Here is a 27,958-nt window from a genome sequence, read left to right as displayed (position 1 = left end):
TTGGCTCTGAAATCCTTTATGCCAGGGCCTTTGTGCTGGCTAGAGGCAGGGGGAAGGGCGAGGCGGCGGGCTGGCGGGAGCGCCGGCGGCTGCAAAAGAAGGCCCGAGGGCCCCGGTGCCCGTCGTCCCCGCGGAAGTCAGGGAGCCCCGAGGAAGGTGAGCCCCAGACAGGACGACTCCGGGACGGGGAGGGCCAGCAGAAGGGAGCCTACCTGAGTGCATCGAGATTCGGGCTTGGCGAATAACCACCTGCGGGGCAATCGGCGTTGCTGGCTGCAGCTTGTGCAGCCCTTTGGCGACCTGCAGGAGTTCGCCCGAGACGTCGAGCCCGTACAGGAACCGGTCGCTCAGGAACACAATGGCAGCGGCGGTGGCACACTCCCGGGCGAGGATGGAGGCTTTCAGGGACGCCTGAATGAAAAGAAATAAAATCGGGCAGAAAAGAAGGCAGTCTTGGGACCAGTAGTCTTCTAGGTATTACTATCAAAACAAGAACAACAACAAAACCTAGAGCTAGGAGAGGAAACAGTACGCTACTGAACAAGAAGATAATGATAATGATAATAATAACGATAATGAAAAACCCAATTCATTTGTGGGATAAAATAATATTTCTTTCATTCCATTTTCCCTATTACATTTCTAATATTATACACGTAATAAATGCATATTTCTTGTTATGAAAAAATTCAAACACCAAGTGAAAATTAAAAGTGCCCCCTTTTTTTTTTCTGACTCCTTATTTTTTCCCTTCCTCCCACAAATTTCATTCTCATTCTTCCTGATAGTGGTTTCCCAGAGATCCTTCCAGAACTTCCTCTACCCTTTTCTGTTTATTTAGACATTAATTGATTCTTTGTGCTACCTTGCCTTCTTTCTCTCTCCTTTCTCATTTTCTCCCTCTATTTTTCTTTTCTTGTCCTTTCTTTCTCCCTCCCTCCCTTTCTTTTCCTTTCTTTCTTTCCTCCCTCCCTTCCTTTCTTTCTTTTCCTTTCTTTCTTTCCTCCCTCCCTTCCTTCCTTCCTCTCTATCCCTCCTTCCCCCTTCCTTCCTTCCTTCCTCCCTCCCTCCCTCCCTTCCTAAATGACATTACACTAGACATATTGTTTTGCTACTTGATTTTTTTGGTCATCATAACATCTAGAACTTTCCATGTCAGTTCATAATATTCTGTTTCATTTACTGCCTCTATTTTAATTAAGAAGAAATATAGACTTCTAGGCAATATTTTATATTTGTTTTATATGACTATGTTTAGTTAATGAATAAAATAAGAAAAGAAACAGGGCTTCCCTGGTGGCGCAGTGGTTGAGAATCTGCCTGCTAATGCAGGGGACACGGGTTCGAGCCCTGGTCTGGGAAGATCCCACATGCCGCGGAGCGACTGAGCCCGTGAGCCACAACTACTGAGCTTGCGCGTCTGGAGCCTGTGTTCCGCAACAAGAGAGGCTGCGATAGTGAGAGGCCCGCGCACCGTGATGAAGAGTGGCCCCCACTTGCCGCAACTGGAGAAAGCCCTAGCACAGAAACGAAGACCCAACATAGCAATCAATCAATCAATCAATTAATCAATAAAATAAATCTTTAAAAAAAAAAAAAAAGAAAAGAAACAGACATGAAATGAAAGTATAACATAAAGAGTGAGAAGTAGAGATAAATGAGGCAAACTTTTATGGAAAAAAATCATCTTTTGGCCTCTTAAGGTATTATACAAAAGACACTGAAAGTCATGCAGCTGTTAGCATAAATGAGTTTACCACCCACTAGTACTTTCTCCATTTGCTAAACTATATCAAGCAGAGGTTTTTCTGGGCATGTTAGCTCACGTATGAAGCCTAAAAAAGCACTGTAAGCACTGCCCATTCTCCTACCACAATCTTATCATACAAGCATTGCTTTCTTCACCACATAAGTACTAACACTTATTGGGCAAAACCAGGTGCCAGGCACAGTGCCAAAAGCTTTATATGTATTAGTTTATTCAATCCTCACAACAATCCTAAGAGGCAGGTTCTATTTATTTAAAGGGCAAAACCAATATTTTAATCATCCAATTGCATCACTCCTCCCATTCTTACTCCTAGAACCCTATTTCTTTTCATTTATACCTTGCCTACCAAGAATCAGTATAATAACCTTCTCTTTTCAAACTGATGCTTTCTTAACTTGTTAAGGGTTTTAACCTATCGCTGGGTTTTTTAAGTTTGAAAAGTGATAATGTGCTCTTGTATTTATCCTTTTGTTCTTAGTTGATCACTACTGAAACTGTGATAGTGATGCCAACTTTTAGGGGAATACCTCTTCTCTCCTTTTGATGTTTCCTTCCACGGGAAGGGAGCTCAAGTACTGTAGCACTCCTGGCCTCTCTCTACTCCTTTACCCACTCTGTCCCAGGAGAGGTGGACTACACTGATTAGAAAATTTGGGAAGAAGAAACTGGGCGTGCATGGCTTAGCTCCTCTCTTTTTTCTTTTGGGAACGAGTTGTCTAAAGGAAACGGATTCTTCTCCGCTCTTCTATATCAGAAAGCCACCCTACATGGGGTGTTCTGCTTGGCCCAGTAATTTCTGTGACTGAATGGGGAAGTCAACATAATTCTGGGGTTCATCTAGCAGACCCCCTTGTTCTAATACCAAGCTATACCTTTCAATTTAGCCTTTGCCAGAATTAAAGGTAATATTTAATCTCTTGTCTGCCTAACTCTTTTGTTTTATATCTTAGTTTGTTCCAGGAGGGGAAGAGAGGTGTTAGTTACCCCAACATTAATCACTGCCTGACACACCGTAACCCTTTCTAAGGGAAACTGCTCTGCCCACAGCCACTGCCTTTGAAGCAGCGATGTATTTTGCTACTTGACCTTGATCCCCTCTCCCCATCTTACCACCAGCTCAAGGCTAACCCAAGAGTACCCACCTGACACCTGGCCCATGACTCTGTGGCCTGGCTTGAAAAATGAACTTATTGATCTGAACTAAGAAGGATAGAAAGAATTTTCCAGTTGCTGCAGGATGGGCAGAAGCAGAGAGTAGAGTGTAGCTAAGCTACATTTATAGACGACACCAGAGTGAAGATCCAAGAATGTGACTCCAAAGCCACCTTTTCGCAAGTGCTGTTCTAAGAGTTACAGGTTTCCTTTATTGCTCCACGTGTATCTTCATAACAATGTACACTCCATTTTATGAGTTTGCTTGTGTGAGCCTCTGTTTCACCCAACCAAAAAAGCCTAACTAAAACTGAAATGCTCAAAACTGCAATTCAGGTTTGTCAAATAAACTATCAATCTGAAAAACACAAGTTTTAAAATGAGAACATGTCAGTCATTTGACATTCATGAAATGTAAACTTAAAGATGGAATAGGAAATTGATGATTTTATGTATGCCCAGCTCTGTTTAATGAGGACAGTCTCTGATCAAGAGTCCTTTCTACGCTAGCTACACATAAATATAGCCCTTTGGTTTGCAAACTCAGCTGCTATCTGTAGAACTTGCAGCTTCTGCCACTGCCAGGCTCCCTTAAACCTTTCTTTGAAACAGCATCTCCATTCCTGTCACCCTGCTCATGACTATGTACCCTGTGGAGGGTACTCAGCAAGCCACAGTTGAGTCCCCTCTCTTTGAGGTGCATGCTTCATGTTTAGTTCTGCTCTCCATTCTCACAGGTGCCTCACTTCAGTTTTGGGGTAACTGAGTACCTACACGGGATGCAATGTTTAGAGGCCGGTCTATTCTCTAGGGCTGATTCTCCACCCTTTCCTCCCTGATAATAATGGTTTCCATCTTCGTAGTACCATCTAGTTTATGAAAAACGTTCACACCAATGAGCTCATTTAAATCTACAGTAACTACAAAATCTAAGTAAGATAAGGAAACCACGGCTGAGAAGTTGACTTTCCAAAGTTACAAAGTCAAAAGGGTCAGGGTGAGGCAGGAAGGAACTCGTCTCTATCTTTTTTCTTTTCTTTTCTATTGTGGTAAGAAGCACAGAACGTAAAATTTGCCGTCTCAGCTTTTTTTAAGAATGGCGTTCAGTAGTGTTAGGTATAGTCACGTTATTGTGAATTAGATCTTCAGAACTTTTTTATCTTGCAAGTATGAAACTTGATACAACAACCCTTTCTCCCTTCTCCCTAGCCCCTGGTAACCACAATTTTACTTTCTGTTTCTACGAATTTGACTATTCTAGGTACCTCATATAAGTGGAATCATATAGTTTTTGTCTTTCTGTGACTGGCTTACTTGACTTAGCATAAAGTCCTTAAGGTTCACCTGCGTTGTAGCATGTGACAAAATTTCCTTCCTTTTAAATGATGAATAATATTCCATTGTATGTATATACCAATTTTTGTATGGATGAATCTACATCCATTCATCTGTCAATGGACATTTGGGTTGCTTCCACCGCTTAGCTATTGTGAACAGTGCTGCTATGAACATGGGTGTGCAAATATCTCTTTGAGGCCATGCTTTCAATTCTTTGAGATATATACCTAGAAATAGGATTGCTGGATTAAATGGTAGTTATATTTTTAATTTTTTGAGGAACCACCATACTGTTTTCCATAGAGTTTACACCATTTTACAATACCACCAACAGTACCCAGAGTTTCGATTTCTTTACATCCTCAGCTAATACTTGAGGAACCCAAGTCTCTCAAGGGTCAGTTTTTCTTCTGCTTTCCACCTGTGTCTGATGAAGGTGATTTTGAGCAGGGCCTAATCTGGGCACAGGAATCTGGGTCTTTGTAGCTAGGGCTGAACTCACCACTCACTGAGTCCAAACAGTGGTTCTAAGGAACCTGTATCCCTTATTATGATAAAAAAAATTCTAAGAAAAAAAAAAACCAGGGACAAATAAAAACAAATCCCAGTTGAAAAGAGTGTTCTTGTTACGTGTTTAAAAATAAGAGAAAGAAAAGAAAACCTTCCAGGAGATGGCCTTTTAATTACAGCATTTTGAAATTTCTAGTGAAAGTTGGTACCACAAGACCAAATGATAATTTGGTGATTAGCTGGGGATTACTCCAACTGGGAATTTCTTACACAGAGCTGAAAGGACGCTCTACAAGTCTAGTGAGGTGGCCTTCCCAAGTTGAGGAGATGGAGCTTCTACGAGTCTGTAGAGGCTAAGGTGGCCAGAGTTCACAGAGCAGAGAACCAGAAGGAGAGAGCTGCACAAAGCAAGAAGTCCAGAGATCTGCAGAGGGTCCCCCCTGAGTCTCCAGCAGAACACTACTGATCAGCTCATGTATGAAAAGACACCACCCAAGGCCGGGGAAAGAACCACCTGAAAGGAGCAGAGGAGACAAATCCCCAAGCCTCACGTAGTTTGTGTTTCTACCATCCATAGTAGGAAATCATGTCATTCACAGGGCAGGGGGTAGAATATTCAGAAGGGTATTGCTTCAGTAGGGAGACAAAATTAACCTCGGAGGAAGATGGCTCTTGGCCCACTCTGAAAGTTTAGAAGCAAGCATGGCATGGATCAAACTATTTACTAACTTGACTGAATTCCAGAACAAGGTTCAAGAATATTTACAGGCACCCAAATTATCTGCCATATTATAAGGTAAAATTTATAATGTTTGGCATCCAGTCAAAAATTACCAGGTATGAAAGAAGCCTACACTAAACAGAAAAAGAAATCAATAGAAATTGAACCCCAAATGACAGTTTTAACTGTATTTTATACGTTCAAGAAGGTAGGGTAAAAATTAGGTGGGATTAGGGACATGGGAGATATAAAAAATGATCCAAATCAAACTTCTAGAGATAAAAAAATATCTGAGATGAAACCACAGGTATCTGGATTGTGTCCAAGGTCCTCCATTTGCTTGCCATGGCCAGTTACTAAACCTCTCCTAGTCTCAATTTCCTCATCTGTGAAATGTGGATAGTACCTATTTTCAGTGCTGTTTTAGGATTAGAGGAAATGTGGGTCAAATGTTCAGCACAGAGCCTGGCACACTGTGGGTGCTTAATAAATGAAGAGGAATACTACGAAAAAAAATAGGAAAAAAGAATTCCGTTCACGTGGTCCCATTCTCCTGTATGACAAAATAACAACAAGCAAAGACAGGTTCCTAAAAGAAATGTCAGTGGAATTTTCAACAGAGTAAAAAGGAAATAACAGATCATGCATATAACATCTCTAAGGTTTATCTCAGAAAATGGTGAAACCTCTCATTTAATTTCTTCTCTTCACTAAGTCTAAGGACTGATGTTACTGGAAGCTGAGAAAAAAAAAAAAAAAAAAAAGGAAAATGAGCAGGCTCTATGGCAATTGGTGAAGGAAAGCTGGTTCTTGAAAGGGAGGTTTCTTAGCATGCACGTGTGAGTTGCTTTTGGCTGTCGCCAATGGAGGAATCCCTCCCGAGCACCTGTAAAGGATGCCACAAACACCCCATTCTGCATCCTGCGTGAACACGCCATATATTTGAGCAGAGAACATTCCCTCATCTATTTTTCCCCCTTCTACTCTTAATAGTTTGGAGCACAAAGCCTGAGAGAGGGTGACCTGCCAGACAAAGGCCCTTTGAGTTCCTTGGAAAAGTAGAGTTGGAGGAGGATGGAAGGAATCCAAGTGGCCCTATTATTTCCACTTGCACTAATTAGACATTTTTCTGTCAGCTATTGAGCACTGCTGAGAGGCCAAACTCACTGAATTCATTTCTAAAGTGTTTACAGAAGTTTGCATCTGTTTGTGTCTCTTCAGGAGGAAAATAAGCACTTCAATAGCATTGTGGAAAATCTAAACGAAGCATCCTATTCTGGAGGACCTGGCATCCCCGCAGCTGCATAATTTGACTCTGTTCAGGCCCCGAACCTCTCGCATCTCTCTCCAAAACCTAACGACGCAAAATGCAGAGAAGTCAACTCAGGAGAATCTTTTCTTTCTTGTCATTGTCTTTTCTCTCCCTCTTTTGAAACGGTGGCCTGCTGTGCACTACATACAGATTTAGGTGGGTATCATTCTTGCAGCCCCTCTCTCGTGTTTCTACCAGCACTCTGAGAAACTAATACCCACTTTCATTTGTTGCCAAGTGGGGGGATAGTAAATTCCTCAGCAGCAAAGCAGAATACATCACCATCCTGGGAATCTCCCCCAAATGTACACCGGGGGAGCACTCTGACTTCAGAAAGGGAGGAATGAAAGGAGGCCCGAGCGTGTGGTAGGGAAGGACGCTAAAGAGAAAGTTTCCCTACATGGTAAAATGTGCCTGGGTTATGCACAATTAGATTAACATGAAAGAGAGTCCCTTTCCCTCCCCCACTCCCCCAAAAAGAAAGAAAACGACACAAAAACCCTAACCCACTGACTACGTGGCAGTGCCTTTGAAATGCATATTGGTCTACATGGTATTTGATTCAGGATTCTTTTTGTTTGGGTTTTTAGACCCACAACTGAGCTGCCATCACAGAGGGCTCAAAAATATAATCTTTTAAGATGGTGTCACAGTAACAGAATTTTAGTGATGGAACCAACATAGGATAACTCAAGACAAAAAAAAAAAAAAAAGGAATTCTGTTTTATTATCTTTCCTCAGAGGCTGACTTAGGAAGCTTGTCCCAATAGCCACTAAATTGTGGCTTTTCTTCCTGAATGAACCTGTTTAAATAAAAATATATGGATACAGATAAGGGAGTGTGTATGCTGGAGCTCTAAAGAGACAGGCTCACAAATGTGCACACACACACACCACAGTTTTTTCACATCTGTTTTCAGGATGGGAAATATGGGGTCCTAATTGAGTTTATGGCACAAAGGGAACTTCATGGCGAGGAAGCTGAGTCAGGTGGTAAAGGAATTAAACTCCACAATGAGATTTCAATACGCAGATGATTGAAAAAATGCGAAAGAGCCTTTTCTAAGGGCTTTTTCTGAACAGCAGCAGGAAAAGTGTGTGCTGTTTTCATGGCTCCTGGCACTAGTGCTAGCCCCTCCCAACGCTGAGCATCAAGTTTGGGTCCCAGCTATGGGTTCAAAGCCACGATGTGTTCACAGCAATGACAATGGCAGCTGTTCTCAAGGGGGGCTGGGTGAGGGGACTCAGAACAGAAGCCATCTGGCATTGCAATTGGCAGGCGCAGTGTAAGGGGAAATTATTGCTGCATAGCAAATTGGGAGATAGGAAAAAGGCAGGGGAAAGGGAGGGGGGAAGTGTCCTGAGGTGAGGAATCAGCAGAATAAACAAATGAAAAGTGACTGACGCCTGCATAGTTATATATCAACAATAAAGCAGAGTAAGAGTCAACTGATCAAACTGGACGACTCAAGGTCAAGGGAAGACCAAGCACAGCATGCACCACGTTTGTCCACCCACCGAAACGTGAGGAGGAGGAGGAGGAGGAGGACGAGGAGAGGAAAAAACCTGAACTTTCTTATAGTTTATGTTCAGGGCCTGTTAACATTTCACCTATCTTTCCTTCATTTTACCAGTGGGGCATGCAGATTCAAGCACTTTCCAGAAATAGTTATAACCTTTTTCTCAATCTCAATACCTAAAGATAATATTTTGGATCATCTATCCCTGCTTTCTTACCCTCCCTCTCTCAAATCTACTGTGAATGGAGTTGGGCTGTCTGCTAAAAGAACAAGAAAGCAATATCAAAACAGAGACCACCTAACCAGGATCCTGGTGAACCTCACAGCCCCTGGGTACTGTGGACCTGCGTGCCTTACCTTTCTTCTGGACTCCAGGTTGCTACAGCCACCACGGTGATTTCAGCATCCACACTGACGACTCACCCAGCACACTGGTCTCTCTCGCCATGGCCTCCTTGTCTCCAAGGATCTTGTTCTACACTTAAGCTTAGTCACTCTCATGGTCAGTCACTTTAGAACTTGCTACTTTGGTGGCATCACAATCAGAATCTCAACTCCAGCATTTGATTCTTTAATCTTTATCTCTTATTCTCCCAGCTCCCTTCCTGGATAGCCCAACTCCAGTAATTCTGCAACCCTTTGGGGACATCCACACTATCTGCTGACCTTACTGGGGTTTTGTGTGTGTGTGTGTGTGCTATGCCATCAATCCCTCATGTCCTCACTTGCCTCTTTAAATTCCATGGTGCATCAACATAGCAACTTTTTAATAGGCATTCTTCGCTCCTTTGCTGCTTTCAACTTCTATCATATTTGTCTGGCAATTCTGACCATGTTTATTGTTAAGGAAAAATGCTGGCCTCGTATTAGAATCCCCTAGGCAGGCTTTTAAAAATCCAGATGCCCAGATGGCACCCCAGGCCTGTTAAATCAGAATCTCTGGAAGTGTACCCAGGCATGTTTCTCTAAACGATGCCCAGGTGATACTGATGATCCCCAGGTGATTCCCATGATTCTAGAGTTGAGAACCGGGGAGCTAGCCTGACCTTTAGCCTCTTACCCCACCCCTCACTCTTCCTCCCTACTGGGGGTGGAGTGAGTTATCTGATGGGAGTAGCATACCTGGTTCAGACCTTCCTCTTTCCTCTCTTCAAGTCTTCCTCCCTGTTCTACAGTAAGGGAAGGGGCCTGCCAGCAACAAGATGTGTCTGGAGTGAAGAATTTTCCAACCCACTTGTCTGAAAACCTAAAGCTACATTCTCCTATCTGTTTTAGAATAATAAAGGTTGCTCTTTTGCATCTATCTTTCAGTTGGTTCTGAACACAGGAGGGGAAGATGAATATTATTTATTGTCACTTAATATTTTCAAATTATATGTAATTCTCTGCCTAATCTGAGCTTCTATCCAAGCAAGTGAATGTGGCTGGAGAAAAACACACAACCATAACACTTTAAACTTATCACCATAACCTGAGGCTGGCCCTTAGCATGGCCTAACAATCCAGCTACTATTATACTTTTGCTCTCCTCTCAAGCTGCCACAGCCCCTTTAACCTCCTCACACTCAGCTGATGACCTGGCTTCTTATTTCACTAAGAAAAAATAGTCAGTGAGATGAGATCTTCCTTATTCTCTTACCCAAATCTGCCAACCCTCTTGCATTGTAACCCATGTGTCCTCCCTACTTTCCTATTGGCATGTTTAAGGCCAACCCCCCACTTAAATACTCAATTCTATCCTGCCGTCTTTACTCTAGGACATTATGCTTGTAAGTACTTTCTTTCACTTCTGCATCATTAACTTCCTCATCTCTACTGGACCATTCTCATCAGCATACAAACATTACAATGTCTTCCATCTTAAAAAGTCCTCCCTTAACCATATATCTCTGTCTTAGTCCTTTCAGGCTGCCATAACAAAAATGCCATAAACTGAGTGGTTTATAAACAACAGTAATTTATTTCTCACAGTTCTGGGGATTGGGAAGTCCAAGATCAAGGAACCGGCAGATTCCATGCCTGGTGAGGGCCTGCTTCCTGGTTCACAGATGGCATCTTTTCTCCGTGTCTCTCTGGGACCTCTCTTATAAGGGCACTAATCCCATTCATGAGGGCTCTGTCCTCAAGGCCTAATCATCTCCCAAAGCACCCCCTCCAAAACCATCACCTTGAGGGTTAGGATTTCAACCTATGAATTTGGGAGGTAAGGATACAAATATTCAGTCCACAGCATTCCGCCTCCAGCACCTGTCCCATTTCCCTGTCCCTCTTTACAGCCCATCTCAAGAGTTGTCTAAACTCAGTCTTTGCTTCCTCACCTCCCACTCTTTCTTAAATCTATAGCTTTCATCCCCAGCACTACACTGAACCCGTTCTTTTCTAGGTTGCCAACAACCTCCAAATCCAATGACCATTTATTAATCCTCATCTTATTCAATCTCCTAGAACCATCTGGCTGTGACAATCAACCCCTCTTTTTTTATTCATGTGACTTCTGGCATTTCACACTCTCCTGGCTTTCTTCCTATCTCATTGGCTGCTCACTCTACTTTGCTGGAGCATCCTTCTTTTCCAGCCTCTGAATGTTAAAGCCCGAGGATTCAGTCCTAAGACTGTTTGCCTTCTCTAGCTACACTCACTTAGACTGTCCCATGGCCTCAAATATCACTTCTGTTGACAACCCCAAATTTAAATACCATCCTGAGCCTCTTTCCTGCAACGCTGCCTAGTGTATGAAATTGCCTAGACAATAAATAGCCCGATGTGGATGTCAGTTAGGTATCTCAAACTTCACATGTTTAAAACAAAACTCTTTATTTTCTCTTCCATACTTGCTTTTCCATCTCAGTAATGACAACTCATCCATTCATTTGCTGAGGGACAAAACTTCAGCGGTTTCATTCTAAGTTTGTGGCTCTTCTCCTTATCTCATAGTCTACATCTAATCCATCAGCAAATGCTGTTGGCTCTACCTTTAAAACATGCACAAGAGGGCTTCCCTGGTGGAGCAGTGGTTGAGAGTCTGCCTGCCAATGCAGGGGACACGGGTTCGAGCCCTGGTGTGGGAGGATACTACATGCCGCGGAGCAACGGGGCCCGTGAGCCACAACTACTGAGCCTGCGCGCCTGGAGCCTGTGCTCCGCAACAAGAGAGGCCGCGATAGTGAGAGGCCCGCGCACCGCAATGAAGGGTGACCCCTGCTGGCCGCAACTAGAGAAAGCCCTCGCACAGAAACGAAGACCCAACACAGCCAAAAATAAATATAAATAAATAAATAAATTTGAAAAAAAAAAGCGTTAAAAAAAAAAATTGCACAAGATCTGGAGGAGCTTCAAGATGGCGGAAGAGTAAGACGCGGAGATCACCTTCCTCCCAACAAATACATCAGAAATACATCTACACGTGGAACAACTCCTACAGAACACCTACTGAACACTGGCAGAAGACCTCAGACCTCCCAAAGGGCAAGAAACTCCCCACACACCTGGGTAGGGCAAAAGACAAGAGAAAAAAACAGAGACAAAAGAATAGGGATGGGACCTGCACCAGTGGGAGGGAGCTGTGAAGGAGGAAAGGTTTCCACACGCTAGGAAGCCCCTTCGCAGGTGAAGACTGCAGGTGGCGGAGGGGGAAAGCTTTGGAGCCATGGAGGAGAGCGCAGCAACAGGGGTGCGGAGGGCAAAGCGGAGAGATCCCCGCACAGAGGATCGGTGCCGACCAGCACTCACCAGCCCCAGAGGCTTGTCTGCTCACCCGCCGGGGCGGACGGGGGCTGGGAGCTGAGGCTCGGGCTTTGGTCGATCGCAGGGAGAGGACTGGGGTTGGCAGCGTGAACACAGCCTGAAGGAGTTAGTGCACCACAGCTAGCCAGGAGGGAGTCGGGGAAAAGGTCTGGAGCTGCCGAAGAGGCAAGAGACTTTTTCTTGCCTCTTTGTTTCCTGGTGCGCGAGGAGAGGGGATTAAGAGCGCCGCCTAAACGAGCTCCAGAGACGGCGCGAGTCGTGGCTATCAGCGCGGACCCCAGAGACGGGCATGAGACGCTAAGGTTGCTGCTGCCGCCACCAAGAAGCCTGTGTGCGAGCCCAGGTCACTCTCCACACCGCCCCTCCCGGGAGCCTGTGCAGCCCGCCACTGCCAGGGTCCCGTGATCCAGGGACAACTTCCCCGGGAGAAGGCACGGCGCGCATCAGGCTGGTGCAACGTCACGATGCCTCTGCCGCTGCAGGCTCGCCCCGCATCCGTACCCCTCCCTCCCCCCGGCCTGAGTGAGCCAGAGCCCCCAAAGCAGCTGCTCCTTTAACCCCGTCCTGTCTGAGCGAAGAACAGATGCCCTGAGGCGACCTACATGCAGAGGCGGGTCCAAATCCAAAGCGGAACCCCGGGAGCTGTGCGAACACAGAAGAGAAAGGGAAATCTCTCCCAGCAGCCTCAGGAGCAGCGGATGAAAGCTCCACAATCAACGTGATGTACCCTGTATCTGTGGAATACCTGAATAGACAACGAATCATTCCAAATTGAGGGGGTGGGCTTTGGGAGCAACGATATACATTTTTCCCTTTCCCTCTTTTTGTGAGTGTGTATGTGTATGCTTCTGTGTGTGATTTTGTCTGTATAGCTTTGCTTTTACCATTTGTCCTAGGGTTCTGTCTGTCCATTTTGTTTTTTGTTTTTTTTTATTACTTAAAAATTTTTTTTCATAATATTTATTTTTTTAATAACTTTATTTTATTTTACTTTATTTTATTTTATCTTCTTTCTTTCTTTTTTTTCTCCCTTTTATTCTGAGTCATGTGGAGGACAGGCTCTTGGTGCTCCAGCCAGGCATCAGGGCTGTGCCACTGAGGTGGGAGAGCCAAGTTCAGCACACTGGTCCACACGAGACCTCCCAGCTCCATGTAACATCAAACAGCGAAAATCTCCCAGAGATCTCCATCCCAATGCCAAGACCCAGCTCCACTCAATGACCAGCAAGCTACAGTGCTGGACACCCGATGCCAAACAACTAGCAAGACAGGAACACAACCCCACCCATTAGCACAGAGGCTGCCTAAAATCATAATAAGGTCACAGACACCCCAAAACACACCACCAGACGTGGACCTGCCCACCAGAAAGACAAGATCCAACCTCATCCACCAGAACACACGCACTAGTCCCCTCCACCAGGAAGCCTACACAACCCACTGAACCAACCTTAGCCACTGGGGACAGACACCAAAAACAACGGAAACTACGACCCTGCAGCCTGCGAAAAGGAGACCCCAAACACAGTAAGATAAGCAAAATGAGAAGACAAAAAAACCACACAGCAGGTGAAGTAGCAGGGTCAAAACACACCAGACCTAACAAAGGAAGAGGAAATAGGCAGTCTACCTGAAAAAGAATTCAGAATAATGATAGTAAAGATGATCCAAAATCTTGGAAATAGAATGGAGAAAATACAAGAAACGTTTAACAAGGACCTAGAAGAACTAAAGAGCAAAAAAACAGTGATGAACAACACAACAAATGAAATTAAAAATTCTCTAGATGGGATCAATAGCAGAATAACTGAGGCAGAAGAACGGATAAGTGACCTGGAAGATAAAATAGTGGAAATAACTACTGCAGAGCAGAAGAAAGAAAAAAGAATGAAAAGAATTGAGGACAGTCTCAGGGACCTCTGGGACAACATTAAACGCACCAACATTCGAATTATAGGGGTCCCAGAAGAAGAAGAGAAAAAGAAAGGGACTGAGAAAATATTTGAAGAGATTATAGTTGAAAACTTCCCTAACATGGCAAAGGAAATAGTTAAGCCCAGGAAGCACAGAGAGTCCCATACAGGATAAAGCCAATGAGAAACACACCAAGACACATATTAATCAAACTATCAAAAATTAAATATAAAGAACAAATATTAAAAGCAGCAAGGGAAAAACAACAAATAACACATAAGGGAATCCCCATAAGGTTAACAGCTCATCTTTCAGCAGAAACTCTGCAAGCCTGAAGGGAGTGGCAGGACATATTTAAAGTGATGAAGGAGGAAAACCTACAACCAAGATTACTCTACCCAGCAAGGATCTCGTTCAGATTTGACGGAGAAATTAGACAAGCAAAAGCTAAGAGAATTCAGCACCACCAAACCAGCTTTACAACAAAAGCTAAAGGAACTTCTCTAGACAGGAAACACAAGAGAAGGAAAAGACCTACAATAATAAACCCAAAACAATTAAGAAAATGGTAATAGGAACACACAAATCGATAATTACCTTATATGTAAATGGATTAAATGCTCCAACCAAAAGACACAGACTGGCTGAATGGATACAAAAACAAGACCCGTATATATGCTGTCTACAAGAGACCCACTTCAGACCTAGGGACACATACAGACTGAAAGTGAGGGGATGGAAAAAGATATTCCATGCAAATGGAAACCAAAAGAAAGCTGGAGTAGCAATTCTCATAGCAGACAAAATAGACTTTAAAACAAAGACTATTACAAGAGACAAAGAAGGACACTACATAATGATCAAGGGATCAATCCAAGAAGAAGATACAACAATTGTAAATATTTATGCACCCAACATAGGAGCACCTCAATACATAAGGCAAATACTAACAGCCATAAAAGGGGAAATCGACAGTAACACAATCATAGTAGGGGACTTTAACACCCCACTTTCACCAATGGACAGATCATCCAAAATGAAAATAAATAAGGAAACACAAGCTTTAAATGATACATTAAACAAGATGGATTTAATTGATATTTATAGGACATTCCATCCAAAAACAACAGAATACACATTCTTCTCAAGTGCTCATGGAACATTCTCCAGGATAGATTATATCTTGGGTCACAAATCAAGCCTTGGTAAAGTTAAGAAAATTGAAATCGTATCAAGTATCTTTTCTGACCACAACGCTATGAGACTAGATATCAATTACAGGAAAAAATCTGTAAGAAATACAAACACATGGAGGCTAAAGAACACACTACTTAATGATCACCGAAGAAATCAAAGAGGAAATCAAAAAATACCTAGAAACAAACGACAATGAAAACACGATGACCCAAAACCTATGGGATGCAGCAAAAGCAGTTCTAAGAGGGAAGTCTGTAGCAATACAATCCTACCTTAAGAAACAAGAAACATCTCAAATAAACAACCTAACCTTACACCTAAAGCAATTAGAGAAAGAAGAACAAAAAACCCCAAAGCTGGAAGAAGGAAAGAAATCGTAAAGATCAGATCAGAAATAAATGAAAAAGAAATGAAGGAAAGGATAGCAAAGATCAATAAAACTAAGAGCTGGTTCTTTGAGAAGATAAACAAAATTGATAAAACATTAGCCAGACTTATCAAGAAAAAAAGGGAGAAGACTGACATCAATAGAATTAGAAATGAAAAAGGAGAAGTAACAACTGACACTGCAGAAATACAAAGGATCATGAGAGATTACTACCAGCAACTATATGCCAATAAAAAGGACAACCTGGAAGAGATGGACAAATTCTTGAAAATGCACAACCTTCCGAGACTGAACCAAGAAGAAACAGAAAATATGAACAGACCAATCACAAGCACTGAAATTGAAACTGTAATTAGAAATCTTCCAAGAAGGAAAAGCCCAGGGCCAGATGGCTTCACAGGCAAATTCTATCAAACATTTAGAGAAGAGCTAACACCTATCCTTCTCAAACTCTTCCAAAATATAGCAGAGGGAGGAACACTCCCAAACTCATTCTACGAGGCCACCATCACCCTGATACCAAAACCAAAGATGTCACAAAGAAAGAAAACTACAGGCCAATATCACTGATGAACATAGAAGCAAAAATCCTCAACAAAATACTAGCAAACAGAATCCAACAGCACATTAAAAGGATCATACACCACGATCAAGTGGGGTTTGTCCCAGGAATGCAAGGATTCTTCAATATACGCAAATCAATCAACGTGATACACCATATCAACAAACTGAAGGAGAAAAACACATCAACACATCAACATCAATACACCATATTAACAAACTGAAGGAGAAAAACCATATGGTCATCTCAATAGATGCAGAGAAAGCTTTCGACAAAATTCAACACCTATTTATGATAAAAACCCACCAGAAAGTAGGCATAGAGGGAACTTTCCTCAACATAATAAAGGCCATATATGACAAATCCACAGCCAACATCGTCCTCAATGGAGAAAAACTGAAACCATTTCCACTAAGATCAGGAACAAGACAAGGTTGCCCACTCTCACCACTATTATTCAACATAGTTTTGGAAGTTTTAGCCACAGCAATCAGAGAAGACAAAGAAATAAAAGGAATCCAAATTGGAAAAGAAGAAGTAAAGCTGTGACTGTTTGCAGATGACATGATACTATACGTAGAGAATCCTAAAGATGCTACCAGAAAACTATTAGAGCTAATCAAGGAATTTGGTAAAGTAGCAGGACACAAAATTAATGCACAGAAATCTCTTGCATTCCTATACACTAATGATGAAAAATCTGAAAGTGAAATTAAGAAAACGCTCCCATTTACCACTGTAACAAAAAGAATAAAGTATCTAGGAATAAACCTACCTAAGGAGACAAAAGACCTGTATGCAGAAAATAATAAGACACTGATGAAAGAAATTAAAGATGATACAAACAGAAGGAGAGACATACCATGTTCTTGGATTGGAAGAATCAACACTGTGAAAATGACTCTACTACCAAAAGCAATCTACAGATTCATTGCAATCCCTATCAAACTACCACTGGTATTTTCCACAGAACTAGAACAAAAAATTTCACAATTTGTACAGAAACACAAAAGCCCCTGAATAGCCAAAGCAATCTTGAGAAAGAAAAACGGAGCTGGAGGAATCAGGCTCCCTGACTTCAGACTATACTACAAAGCTACAGTAATCAAGACCGTATTGGTACTGGCACAAAAACAGAAATATAGATCAATGGAACAGGATAGAAAGCCCAGAGATAAACCCATGCAATTATGGTCATCTTACCTTTGATAAAGGAGGCAAGAATATACAGTGGAGAAAAGGCAGCCTCTTCAATAAGTGGTGCTGGGAAAACTGGACAGCTACATGTAAAAGAATGAAATTAGAACACTCCCTAACACCATACACAAAAATAAACTCAAAATGGATTAAAGACCTAAATGTAAGGCCAGACACTATCAAACTATTAGAGGAAAACACAGGCAGAACGCTCTATGAAATAAATCACAGCAAGATCCTTTTTGACCCACCTCCTAGAGAAATGGAAATAAAAACAAAAATAAACAAATGGGACCTAATGCAACTCAAAAGCAAAGGAAACCATAAACAAGATGAAAAGACAACCCTCAGAATGGGAGAAAATATTTGCAAATGAAGCAACTGACAAAGGATTAATCTCCAAAATGTACAAGCAGCTCATGCAGCTCAATATCAAAAAAACAAACAACCCAGTCCAAAAATGGGCAGAAGACCTAAATAGACATTTCTCCAAAGAAGATATACAGATTGCCAACAAACACATGAAAGAATGCTCATCATTAATCATTAGAGAAATGCAAATCAAAACTACAATGAGTTGTCATCTCACACCGGTCAGAATGGCCATCATCAAAAAATCTACAAACAATAAATGTTGGAGAGGGTGTGTAGAAAAGGGATCCCTCTTGCACTGTTGGTGGGAATGTAAGTTGATACAGCCACTATGGAGAACAGTATGGAGGTTCCTTAAAAAACTAAAAATAGTACTACCATATGACCCAGCAATCCCACTACTGGGCATATACCCTGAGAAAACCATAATTCAAAAAGAGTCACGTACCAAAATGTTCATTGCCGCTCTATTTACAATAGCCAGGACATGGAAGCAACCTAAGTGTCCATCAGCAGATGAATGGATAAAGAAGATGTGGCATATATATACAATGGAATATTACTCAGCCATAATAAAAAGAAGCAAAATTGAGTTACTTGTAGTGAGGTGGATGGACCTAGAGTCGGTCAAACAGAGTGAAGTAAGTCAGAAAAAGAAAAATAAATACCGTATGCTAACACATATATATGGAATCTAAAAAAAAAAAAAAAAAAAAAAAAAAAAAGGTCATGAAGAACCTAGGGGCAAGATGGGAATAAAGATGCAGACCTACCACGGAACGGACTTGAGGATACGGGGAGGGGAAGGGTAAACTGGGACAAAGTGAGAGAGTGGCATGGACATATATACACTACCAAACGTAAAATAGACAGCTGGTGGGAAGCAGCCCCATAGCACAGGGCTATCAGCTCGGTGCTTTGTGACCACCTAGTGGGGTGGGATAGGGAGGGTGGGAGGGAAGGAGATGCAAGAGAGAAGAGATATGGGGACATATGTATATGTATAACTGATTCACTTTGTTATAAAGCAGAAACTAACACACCATTGTTAAGCAATTATACTCCAATAAAGATGTTGAAAAAAAAAAAAAAAACCATGCACAAGATCTGACCACTTTTCACCTCCTCTAGAGCAACCACTTTAGTTCAAGCCATTATTATAAACTTGCTTGGATACAAGCAACAGCTTTCTAACTTGAATCCCTCCCTTTGCCACCTAAGTCCTCTCCCCCTTCTCCCCACATTTCTCACACAGCAACCGAAGTGATCCCTTTAAAATGTAAATCAATAATAATCTTGATTCTCTGCTCTCAACTTCAACACGACTTCCCATCACAATCAAAATAAAATTTAAATCTGTTGTCTTGGCCAACAAGGCCCCTCTATGATTGTGCCTCTGGCTACTTCACTATTTCCTCTCATTCTCATTATTTCTCACTGTTCGGCAGCCTCCCTGCTCACCCTCCAAGTCAAGCTTGTGCTTTGGGCCTTTACACTTACTGTTCCCTCTGTCTGGAATGCTCTTCCCTCAGTTATATGCAAGGCTCCCCCATTCAGATCTGGGCCCCAGTTACCCTTTCAAAGAAGCCTTCTCTGACCATTTCTCTAAAACTATAGTATCTATATCCACTTGCTATCCTTTCCTTGACTCTGCTTTATTTGTCTTCATAGCACTTAACCTCCAACATTAAATTGTACATTTTTTAATGTTTATCTGTTTATTTCCTTTCTTCCCACCAAAATATAAGCTTTTCGTTTACACTGAATGTCAGTGCCCAGGCACTTTGTTTTGTTTACTGCTGTAGCCTCAGTGCCTTGAAAAGTGGCTCGATAAGTAGTTGTTGAATAAATGAATTAGTTCATGGCTCTCTAGTTGTTTCCCCAATTCATTTGTTTTCACACATGCATGCATAGCTGCCTTAGTGCTACTTCAGATTTTAGATCATGATTATTTGTTATATGAGGCATGAGTGAAAATATTGATAGATCAAAGCTTTTTCAGGGACTAAAACACCAAATAATTAAAGAAGATCAAAACAGACAAGAGGAATACAAAGGGATTTTAGTTTCCAAGCTAGCTTGCTTTAAAAATATAGACTTTTATCATTGGGTATAAAGTCCGTATTTTTATGAAAACATTTATTAGTGAAACCGATGTCATGATTATGTGCAGTGACAAAGAAATGTTAGAGAAGCCTGAGAAATCGGGATCCTTTCTCTTTCTTTTCTAACTATGAAAATGCCTATAAAACCACAGTAAAACCACATTCTCTTAAAGGACCTTTCCACTAGAAATAACCATAAAATAAAAATGAAAATCAAAATAACACTTTGCTGTGGACAGAACTAACAGATTTGGGGCCCATGAGCTTAATCTCAAAAAATGAGAGGGAACTCATCATTGCAACATACTACATTAACAGGGGAAAATTTTGCACCTGAAACTTTATAATGTAGCAAACGATTCTTGGCACACGGTTTAGTGGAAATTTATTCATTTATTCAACAAAATATTTATTAAGCATCTCCTAGATGCATCTGATATTCACTGGAAAGACAACAGTGAAAGACAGACCTGGTGTTATCTGATCCGTAAACATTCTGAAGATGAAAATTCCCACCTAAATGGGCTGGGTGGGGTGGCTTATAGAAACTATAGCACAGATGAGCATCAGAGTTGGAGATTAAAACTTAATATTTAGACTACAAATTAGGATTCTAATTTGAGTCAATGCATTAACTGCAAGTCCCTCAAAAAAGGGTCCTGAGAGGAAGAGTTATCTGATGAAGAAGAGGATGCATTCTTCTCCCATAGCCCAACCATTTGGGCTTATGGGAACATGCCCTTCCTCCCCGAAGAGTATCAAGTCAGGTCAAAGGTAAAAGTCTTTTTTAACTGACATGGAATTGGAAGACCCTTGTAACTTATGGTGGGGTGTTCCTTTGTTTCCTGGGAACTAAGTCTACCCCATGTGGCTATTACCCCTTTTAACGACCAGTGTGTTCCATCGAGGGTTAAGGCTAAGAAGTCTCAGGCTTTGCCCCAAAGGCACTGCAGGGAGAAATCCATAATACCGAGTCACCACGACCTGAAGCTTCTTCTATCTCAGTGGCTGTCACTGAGACAGAAGGAGCTTCTATCTTTACTCAGTGAAGAGGTGATCAATAATGAAGTTGCAGAGGAAGTGGCTAGCATGACAATCTGAGTCTTGCTGTCTAGGTCCTCCCACAACTTCATCATTGATCACCTCTTCCCTCCTTTTTAAAAAAAAAAACAAAAATAGTGGCAGTGCGTATCTGGTGGTATTTGGGGAGGGACTCTTATGGAGAAGTTCAAACTGTCAGATTCACTAACATATTATTTGGAATGTTAAGTTGTTTGCATTGTTTGAAAGGTTGCCTATACATGTTAATGGACTATTCTGAAAACATATCACAGTCACTTTTTGATGTCCTGATAGCAAAATTGAGTTAGAGGCTTGATTACGCTATTTGATCTTAGCTTCTATCTGTCTTGCCTCATAACTATAATAATCCCACCTGGCCCTGAGCCATGTCCTTTTGTCAATTAGCTTATACAATAATAAGGGCTATCATTCATTGAGTGCCAGGCACTGTTCTAAGCATTCTACGTTATCCACTCACTTAATACTCCAAACAATCTATGAAGTAGAGACTGTTATTACTACCATTGTAGAGGTAGAAAAATGGAAGCCAACAGTTTAGGTAAGGTACCCAAGATGACAAAGCTAATAAGGGGCAGCACTTGGATGCAAACTCAGGCAGTCTAGCTCCCAAGTTAGCTTCCTTAATCTCTACCTATATGACCTTAATTTTATCAAGATTGTCATTGTCATTGTTACCAAAACCATATATACTAGAATAGTGGCATTGTTACCAAAACCATATACACTAGAATAGTGGCATTGTTACCAAAACCATATATACTAGAATAGTGGCAGATATACAGTACAAAGAGAACTGTTTGAACTTCCTTGTCCCTAGGGCTTTTTACTTGTTCTTAAAGTAATAAATATCACTGAAAGGACTGAGAGCTTAATTGTGCCTTTTGCAGTTTTAGGAGCTATGCATGATTAGAGAAACAGACTGATCTGTCACTTTAGAATCTTATTATCCAAGAGAATCACATAAGCAAAGCAGAAAGAAATGTTTTAACAGTAAGGGTTAGCTTTGCTTTAATAAAACCTCATTAAAAAAATCTCAGACTACTAAACTAGGAAGTGTCAACTTAAGGAATGATTATTCAATAAATCACAATCTCTGGGTAGTAGGACTTGGGAATATATATTTTTTAAAAAGCCATACTTTTCCCCATTCTTCCTCTCCCTCCCCAACTAATGCACGTGCACACACAGACACACAGACACCAGGTGATCTTGATTCAGTCACCCCCCTGAGCAGCATTTAGAATCTCAACCATAAATCATTAAAGTCGTAAGTTAAGTCTAAATCATGTGCATTTTAAGCATATTAGGCAAAGATTTGGCCTTACACAAAGAGTGAAGAGAAGCTGCCATAGTCTTGTGTTCAAAGTAATAAAATGTGAGAGGTACTGAGAGAGAATGTTAGGAGTCCAACCCCTATGCCCCTTTAACACTCTACCTGACAATGACTCCAGAGGCCCAGAGATTTTTAACTTCCTATACAATGCCAGTGGGAATAATTCATGCCTAACATGATAGAAGGTTTTCAGTAACCATGAAAGAAACATATTTTGCTTCCGGTCTTTACATGGTGAAGAAATATAAAAAGTTGCAGAATTGAGTTGGTAATACTTTCAAAATGTGACAGATTATACATATGTATGGAAAAGAAGTCAACTTGTTTGAGACTATTCTCAGGAGGAAGCAAGTCTAATCAGTTACTAGAGGGAGATACTTTATAAAATAAAGATAATAATACCACAGAGATTACTGAGAAAATTAAAGAAAAATATATGTAAAGTGCCTTGCACTTAGTAGATGCTCAGTAAATAATAACATTATTTTGAGTGGGTTGAGGGTAGATCTGTGGAATCAGTACCTGCGATCTCAAAATATAAAGAAATTCAAAAAGTTTCCTCCAAAGTTTACCAATGAGAAAGTAAGTAAGCTTTACTAACATTTTAAAAACTGGGTAGACCCCAGCCCCTTACTTTGCCTGTATGTCAGATGGTGACTCATCACAGATGGTACACAAGGAATTCCTCATCTTGGAGGAGCTGATGATGAGGACTCACCCACTGGACAGTTTTCAGCTTACTGTATTGCAGTTTATTTATACCTGGTTAAGTAGATTTACAGGTTATATGATCACAACTCATAGATACGTTAATTCATAATGAGAGGGAGAAAGACTGCAAAAAATCTCAAGGCAAAGTACTTTAAAGAACAGTCAAATGTAAAGAGTTTGGAAGTCTTTCTATGAAAGAAAGACAAGTGCTAGCTTTGTGCTTTGGCAGTATCATAGCCAATAAATTTTATCCGAGGTGCGATCATTGCTAATTGAAACAGACAAGTGCTCCAAATTTGCCAACCTTTTCTGTGATGACAAGTAGCTGACAATAGTATGTTATCCAACAGGTATTCTGAAAATATTTTTCAGATAATGAGGCTGGAAGTGTTTTCATCATTGTGATTTCCATACTAAAAAGAAAGTATCCCATATAAAAAACACTCACACAAATGGGAAACTTTCCACCTGTTTAAAAATCTCCCAAATGAAGAATCTGAATGAGTTTTTACATCGTTTGTTAAAACATGTCTTCTGATTACCTTGCAGGAACACACAACTGACACTGAAGAAAGTGGAAATTTGCCAGCTGAATTTTATCAAATGATTTTTCGTAATTGGTGGATGGACTGAAATACGAGCAGCATGGATTAGCAATCACAGCCTATCTCTTTTATTTGGATCTACATATCTTTGAGACAATTTTTCAATTACTACAGTCAGAACTAAGTACTGAAATAAGCTGTACTAGCCATATCTTCAAAAGAAAATGCCAAGCCGAGTTTAAAAAATAATTAAACATACTCAATTACAATTTTAACACAAACAAAAAGGTTCTTGTGCCAATAATGCAGTTTAAAAAATTATTTTAAAATATTCATTTAATCTTTGTTTTGTTCTTAAATTTCTATCCTAAAGAAATACGTGTAACATAGTATGCGTAGCACATGCATATAATTTATTAAACAAATAAATAAATGTGTATCAGAGTGCCTGCTCAAAAGTTTTTTACTGAGGAGCAAAAAAAAAAAAAATACGAAAGACAACAGATTCAGAACGAATTAATCAATGGGATAGTGAAAATCTTCTTTTGTTCTATACAAACACATCCGAAAAAGAAAGAAGTAATTCCACTTATCTATGAATTTGTTGAGCTTAAACATTTTTGGTTTCTGCCCTCTGAGGCAAGTTGGTTTAATAAGCAGGGCAGGCGATTCTGTATCATCAAAGGATGGTGGCAAGCAGATGGGGGTGGCACAGAGGGGAGGTCTGGAGTCAAATCCCAGCTTCACCACACTTAGTAGTATGGATGGGGAACATCTCTCAAGCTCTCTGAGCCAATCATCTCATCTGCAAAATGGACATAATCAATTCTAAATATTTTGCAGGGTTTTATCAATATTATATGTTGTGAAGAGAATATTGTATCGAATCACATGAAATTGCCAGTATTTGGTGTTTGTTGACATACAACACTGTGGTTCAACTAATATAAACGGTATCAGATACGTTATGGAGGTGATGTTATTCTTCCTTGCTGACAGGACTGAATAAGCACATCCCTAGGACTGATCATTTTCTGGAGGTTATCTCTTTCTTTTTTCTGCCCAACACTTAAATCTGTTCATTTTCTGCATTTTGAGCTGGGTTGCTCTGCCCACTTGCCTTAGTTTGATCAACTCCTCCGAGACTTGGCTCAGCTTTTGGGCCTCATTATGGAGAGACATGAAATCCATGCCACAGGGTTAGTCCTCATCAAAGGGATAACTCGCATGCCTGATTCTGTGGCAACCAAAGTTTCACTGGTTGAATTTTAAGGACAAGTCACCATTTTCATTTATCCTCCATTGAAGCTTGAAAGTACCGTATAAAAAGGGGCAGTTTTTTGACACAGTTGTAGAGCAGGCTTTAAATACTTGGTGATTTTAATCATACTCTGTCTCGAAGTCTGAACACACAGAGGCCTTGGGGCTAGTATTTATCCTCCGAGGGCTCCATTCTCTTGGTGCCTGATTTTTACTTATTAAATGAAATTCATTTCCGATGGATCTGAACCTTTTGGCTGGCTTCTTTTCAAAAGAAGAACTATAATGTTCAGCAGAGGAAACTAAAGTTTTAAATGTTGATAATTGGAAATTATAAAATTTCTGTCTCAATTAATTCTGCTCTGAGTAAAAAAGTCAAATCGCATTAACAGAGAGGGCAGAGGGCAGGTTACAGGGCAGCAGAGACGACAGGAATGCAGCAGTGAAAGGCTGCCCCAGTACTGCAACAGCCCTGTGTGAAGGATGGAATTGTGTAGACTGAGGGAGGACACGCCAGGCTCAGGCTAGGAAACCTGGGTGCTGTGGTCCTGCTGCTCCCACTGATGGGCTGTGCAACTTACAGCAAGCCACTTCTTACTCTCTCTGGGTTTCAGTTTGCTCATGTTATCAAATGATGGGCTTGAAATAGATGACCTCTAAATTGCCCTCCAGTTTTGGTATTCTGTCATTTGATAAAGAAGTAACTTGTATTCATGAATATCAATTACATAGATATATATATAATAACGTGTATATTACATAAGTGTGTGTAGGTGTGTTCACACATGTGTGCAAAAATGATCTCCAAAAACTTGACAGGAGGATAATGATACTTAGCTTACAGCAGGCCATCAAATGGGAAAAGAAAAGATTCAGAAACAAGAGCACTGCATTTCGAATCTTCACTTTATCAGTGAAAAGATGCATTGTCGATGTCACTTAATTCACGACATTAGCTTCTCCACTGGAATCTGAGCAGTTCAGTATTTGACTTTATATGCTCTTAGAGAAGTGATGCAGCATAACTGCTATCCTCACTTAGGTTTTTGAACATTTGATCCTATGTTAGATTTAAGGGTAACTGAACAACAGATGCTCTTCTCTTTCTCTCAATCCCCTTCCATTTTTTTTTTTTATAACGGTAAGAGATGTCTATTATGGAATCAAAGAAATATAAAGAATAAAAGTAACTTGTAATCCCACCACTTTAATAAAAATGTTCATTCAAATTTATTTAGATTTTATTGTTCAGGATTAGTATTAGATGCTTTTGTAAAATGTACATGTTATTTATTTATTATTTCTAAATTAACTGAGATTCCCCCACCCTCACCCTAAAAAATTTAAGAAAAAATGTCAGATTGCTCTTTTAGAAAGATGGCTTTGGCTACAGTGTGGAGAAAAGCTGGGGAGCCATGGCAATAATGGGTACTATCTGCCCATGTATTTCTGGGTCTCCTCCTTCTGAGCACATGGTAGAATTGTGCTTCCCTGGCTCCTTGAAATGAGGTGTGACTATGTGGCTTATCTGGACCAATGGTCACTTCTGTATGGAAGTATTTAAGAGCCACTGTGCAAGTCACAATTTCTCCTTCCCCTCTCCCATGGCAACCAGCAATATTCTAAATGACAGGTATCCCATCAAGCTGTCTCTGAGGGGGAGTGACATAAGGCTGAACTCCCACCAACACTCCCTCAGATGGACATGTAGCAAGAGGAAGGAACAAATCTTTATTGCTTTAAACCCCTAAGATTTTGGAGTTGTTTGCGTTTTTTCCTGCAGTATAACCTTACTATCCTTATGACACATGGGACATGACTAGAGATAGGGAGAGGGTTGGATATGGTCTAGGAAAGAGATAATAGGGGCTGAACTAGTATAGCTGCACTAGGGTTGGAAAAAGATGCATTTGGGAGATACTTAAGAGGAAAATTAGGATTTGATAACCAATAAGAAATAAGGGTTGGGGGGGAGATAGAGTTAAAGGAGATTCCTAGGGCTTGACTGAAGTGACTGGGTGGTTCACTGTACCATTTAATGGCACGTGACCACTGGAGGAGGATAAAATGTGGTTGGTGGAGGGAGAAGGAGCTCGGAGATGAGGAGTTCAGGTTTCGACCTGTTGGACTTGAGCTATCTGGGACATCCAAATGGAGGTGTTTAGTGGGCTGCTGTATTACAGCTCAAAGTGGCATGAAGTAGGAAGAGTGATATGTTTTCTCCAGTCTACTTTCTCCAGTCATGTTTAGGGAGGAAATAATACAGCAGATACTGCTGAACCTACTTTTTTTTCCTTGTAGAAACTATTTTTGTTGAAATGTTCTTTGGAACAAATTCTGTTCTTGACAGGACTGTGGTTTATTTTGCCTTCCTCCCTATGGAGGCAGAGGACCACATGCTAAGAATCTTGAAGTCATTTGAGAGCTTTCTTGTTTCATTATATGCTACATGTGCATAAGCCAGCTTTCACTTGGTGTGCTTGTTTCCTGTGGCTGACATAACAAAGTACCACAAGCGAGGTGGCTTAAAACATAAAGATGTGTTGTTTCAAAGTTCTGGAGGCCACAAGACTGAAATCAAAGTGTCAGTAGGGTCATGCTCTCTCTAAGGTTCCTTGCCTTTCTCTTAGCTTCTGGTGTTGCCGGAAATCCGTGGCATTCCTTGGCCTGTAGCTGCATAACTCCAACCTCTGCCTCCATCGCCACATGGCATTCTCTCTGTGTCTCTGTGTTTTCACGTGGCGGTCTTCCTATAAGGACACCAGTCAGACTGGGTTACGGGCTCACCCTACTCCACTATGACCTCATCTTAACTGATTCCATCTGCAATGGCCGTTATTTTCAAGTCAAGTCACATCCTGAGGCACTGACAGTTAGGACGTCAGGGTATCTTGATGGGGGACAAATCAACCCGTAACACTCGGTAAAACTGTGATAACCCCCAAATTTCAGTGCCTTTAACAACAAAGTTTTTGGTGTTTGTTCGTATTTCACATTGGGCGCACTTTGGCTCCAACTCGGAAACTCTGCTCCACGTGTCTTGCCCTTTCCAGGATCCAGGCTGAGGGAGCAGCGCTTCTCTTTCTCATGAGGCGAAGGAAAGCTTCCAATTGCTGAGCTACGCAATGGCTTATAAAGCTTCTGTCACTTCTAACCACCTTTCACTGGTAGGACAGGTCACGTGGCGAAGTCTGTAGGAATCAGAAGAATTTGTATTGACTAC

The 27,958-nt window shown here is 41.2% G+C and overlaps 1 protein-coding gene across 10 annotated transcripts in view; it reads right to left on the bottom strand.

Moving 5' to 3' along the window:
* Nucleotides 1–27,958, bottom strand: part of ALPK1 (alpha kinase 1) — a 121,048-nt gene that overhangs the window by 21,639 nt on the left and 71,451 nt on the right. For all 10 annotated transcript variants that reach the window (XR_011073949.1, XR_011073947.1, XR_011073948.1 and 7 more), the window contains one exon: nt 213–411. Coding sequence is in view for 5 of the 10 variants with exons in the window: in XM_068543319.1 (XP_068399420.1) it covers nt 213–411 (199 nt within the window). In the remaining 5 variants the exon portion in view is untranslated. The remainder of the gene's footprint in view (nt 1–212; nt 412–27,958) is intronic.

This window comes from Eschrichtius robustus, chromosome 4, assembly GCF_028021215.1.
Source record: "Eschrichtius robustus isolate mEscRob2 chromosome 4, mEscRob2.pri, whole genome shotgun sequence".
In the NCBI taxonomy this organism is placed as follows: domain Eukaryota; kingdom Metazoa; phylum Chordata; class Mammalia; order Artiodactyla; family Eschrichtiidae; genus Eschrichtius; species Eschrichtius robustus.
The sequence above is the reverse complement of the archived record's forward strand: the minus strand, read 5'-3'. Positions and strand labels throughout refer to the sequence as shown.